Source organism: Ochotona curzoniae, unplaced genomic scaffold (genome assembly GCF_017591425.1).
Source record: "Ochotona curzoniae isolate NIBS_2020 unplaced genomic scaffold, NIBS_Ocur_1.0 contig_1, whole genome shotgun sequence".
Lineage (NCBI taxonomy): Eukaryota > Metazoa > Chordata > Mammalia > Lagomorpha > Ochotonidae > Ochotona > Ochotona curzoniae.
Genome location: NW_024464918.1, coordinates 35,914,287 through 35,917,814, shown reverse-complemented (window position 1 = coordinate 35,917,814; position 3,528 = coordinate 35,914,287). Strand labels below are relative to the sequence as shown.

At 53.1% G+C, this 3,528-nt stretch overlaps 1 protein-coding gene across 2 annotated transcripts; it reads left to right on the top strand.

Annotated features, from left to right (window-relative positions):
* GDF9 (growth differentiation factor 9) lies at positions 1–3,246 on the top strand. Of its 2 annotated transcripts, none has more exons than XM_040971543.1 (2): positions 1–875; positions 1,941–3,246. In XM_040971543.1, the coding sequence occupies exons 1-2, from the start codon at positions 479–481 to the stop codon at positions 2,876–2,878; spliced, it is 1,335 nt and encodes a 444-aa protein (XP_040827477.1). In that variant the 5' UTR covers positions 1–478; the 3' UTR covers positions 2,879–3,246. The 2 variants fall into 2 exon arrangements, with proteins under 2 accessions (XP_040827477.1, XP_040827486.1); XM_040971552.1 differs by having other exon boundaries at positions 1–877; positions 1,952–3,246.
* The last annotated feature ends 282 nt before the right edge of the window (positions 3,247–3,528 follow it).

The window sequence follows — 3,528 nt, the reverse complement described above, 5'->3', positions numbered from 1 at the left end:
TGGCCCATAAGCAGGGAGCTGGATCAGCAGTGGAGCAGCCAGGAATAGAACCAGCACCCATGTGGAGACTGGAGCTGGAGGTGGAAGCTTCGCTTACTGTGGCATGGCACAAGCCCTGAGAGATTTAATTTTTAGATCGTTCCCTAATTTTTCTAGACTCAGTTGCATAACTAGCCTTACTATAATGAGAAATTTTCAGTAAATGTGTTGTCAGGGGGTGGTTAGGGAAAAATAAGAACAATTCAAAATAATGAAATCAATCTGATCTAATGAGGGTCGGTTAAGGGTGGCATCAGCTGTGTGTCGTCCAGCTGATAAAAATCAGCTTCAGCTAGGCGTCCTTGAGGTCTGATTACAGAAGAAAGGCTAGTCCACGCACACAACTAAAATTGGTTTAAGAAAGCAAGCCGGGGCCTCCCCGAGCTTCAGGAAGCCGACCGGCGGGGGGAAATGTTTTCCTCCTCAGTTCTCCCAAGCCATGGCGCCGCCGCCCCGCAGATTCCTCCCCTGGTTTTGCTGTTTTGCCTGCGTGTGCTTTCCAATTAGTTCTGATTCTCAGCCTCCTAGAGGAGCGCCATGGGTCGCCGCCAACGCCGCCTCGGAGTCTGTGGCTGAGCCCTGGTCCTTGCTGCAGCCCGTGGGTGGGGGAGAGCACTCTGGCCTGCTTCCGCCTCTCTTCAGAGTGCTGTCTGTCAGGCGAGGGGCGGCCCCCAGGCTGCAGCCAGACTCGAGCGCGTTGCACTACATGAAGAAACTCTACAAGGCATACGCTACCAAGGAGGGTATTCCTAAAGCCAACAGAAGACACCTCTACAACACAGTTCGGCTTTTTACCCCCTGGGTCCAGCAGAAGGCTCCTGGACACCAGGTGACAGGTGTGTAAGCGGCTTGGGGGGTGGGGGTCATTGGGTACAGGAGCATGTAACAAGTTTGTGCAGTTTGACAACGGAAGGGAGTTGGGCCCTGCTTCTTGAATTGCCTTTTACTTTGAATGAGAGTCACAATCCAAGCAAGCCAGGCACTTGGCCTTCCACTTGTTCATAATGCTCTCCTTCATTGTCAGGATGGGTTTACGTGGTAGAGTGTCGCAGCCAGAGCAGACTTTGCTGACTTAAAAGGAGACAGGAACTGGCAGGGAGGGTTGCCATCATTTTCTGTTCCGCCGAGCTGCTGACCCACAAGTTTGTGTGCCCACCTGTTGGTGTGCATCAAACAGGGTGTGTTCTCCGTGTTTGCCCCGTGAGGAGACAGTGCTGGTCAGCTAGTTGAAGGCACTGCTGCAAGGGAAGAGGAACAGCTCAGGGGTTGGTGGGGCTCTGGCGGCTGAAGAGCCAGCCTGCTTCCCTCACTCTCTGCAGCGGCTTTAGGTCCTCTGGTTTCCGTCCTGAGTGTTCTAACTTGCACAACTGAAATTCCAGTAGACTTCATTCACGTGTGCCGAAGGCATCTTTTGAAAAAGGCTGTTGGTGTTCCTCCATTTTTTTCCCTCTCGAGGCTCTCCAAGGAGGGGGGAAGAAACTTTCCTGATTAGTTTCCTCTGTGTTTGGAGCAAATTGTTCAGACTGAAATCTCAGGATTTGATGATTCCCTGTTAACGTCAGTTCAGCACCAAGGCTGTTACGAGTTTCTGGAGATAAACTGTCGGGATGCTGGGCTTTAGCGGTGGTACCAGTGGGCCCGCCCACGTTTTCCTTGTTAACCCTTCCCCACCATGTTTTTGAGACTAGAGGGAGTGGGGTAGAGGAGAGACAGAGCATAATTCAAATTAGCAGGGATCTTCAGAAAGTTTGTAGAAAATGTGCTCAAAACTACACGGATTTCCATTCTCCTTGCCCCAAACTCAGCCGTTGTTTCTGCCCATCCTCCCCTCCACACCCCAGCTCCCTGCCGCCCCGTGTGCTCGAGGGCCACTCAGGCGCTCCCTGTGTCTCTCTCCTCAGGGCTGCCTCAGTGGGCTCTCTCGGTGGACGTGCTGTTCAAGCTGGATCGTGTGACCGCCGTGGAACTCCCGGTCAAGTCTGTCTTGTTGTATACCCTCACCAGCGTGGTCTCCAGCACGGTCAGATGCACGTGCAGCCTGCTGGTCAGGGAGCCAAGGCCTTCCGGCAAGACTCTCCGCCCACTTACCTTGAACTCACAGTTTGAATTTCGGAAGAAATACAAATGGGCTGAAATTGATGTGACTCCCCTGCTTCAGCCTCTGATGGCCTCCAGTGAGAGACATGTCCACCTGTCCGGCAACTGCACCTGCGTGGCAGCCCAGCAGCAGCACCCTGCTGCACGTGAGGGTCCCCTCAACATGACTGTGCTGGCGTCCCCATCACTGATCTTATATCTGAATGACACAAGTGCCCAGGCCCATCACCCATGGTATTCCCTCCCCTACAAAAGCAAACCTTCGCAAGGTCTCCACCAGCAAGGCATGCCCGCTCGCCCGACAGGAGGGCAGGCTGCCAGGGTGGGCCGGTCCCTGCGGCAGCCGACGGGCCCTCGATTGAAGCAGCCCCCTGCTCCAGCTTCCCTGAATCTGAGTGAATACTTCAAAAAGTTTGTTTTTCCCCAGAACGAGTGTGAGCTCCATGACTTTCGACTGAGTTTTAGTCAGCTGAAGTGGCACAACTGGATTGTGGCTCCACACAGGTACAACCCTCGCTACTGCAAAGGGGACTGCCCCCGGGCTGTCGGGCATCGCTACGGCTCCCCGGTCCACACAATGGTGCAGAACATCATCTATGAGAAGCTGGACTCCTCGGTGCCAAGACCGTCATGTGTCCCCGCCAGATACAGCCCCCTGAGCGTCCTGACCATCGAGCCCGACAGCTCGATTGCCTACAAGGAGTATGAAGACATGATAGCGACCAAGTGCACCTGTCGCTAGGCGTGTCCTCGCGCAGCCTGTTGAGTGACGCGCTCTGGGCCTGTTCAGACCCCTTGGGGAAAGCTCCCTGTGTCAGACCCCTCAACCTGTGTGTCACATGAGGAGGAGCCCACCCGGGGCAGGCCTGCCCTGGCACTGGTCAGTGCTGAGGGTGTCCGTAGTTGGTGCTGGTGACCCTTTCCAGACGCGACTGAATTGTAACTGTTCTGTAGAGGTTTGATTTTTTTTTTTCCCCCCCACTCACACCCCTTGAGAGAGTATTTTTGTTTTGTTTTCTTTCCATAGAAATCTTAATTTTGATGAGAAAAGGAAATCTTACAGAAATCTTGGTTGGAACGGCAGCTCTAATTAGCCCTGAACACAGGAGTCCTATTTAGTAGGAAAATAAATTCCTTGAGTGGCACAACTTTGGTGTTTTTATGCATGTGTGTCTTATTGAAGATGGCTCTTCCGTGATAATTCAAGAGAGGCGCTCAAGCTAGCCTTAGCTGAATCTTCGGTCTTGTTTGTTTTTTCTTGCCAGAAAACGAGGCAGGCTAGCTTTTATGCCGCATCCTGATGAAGTGAGACTTGCCAGGGCTAGAACACACAGCGTAACTGCTTCCGTTGTCTGGTGTGCTTGACGCACAGTAAGCAACTCGACTCATTAA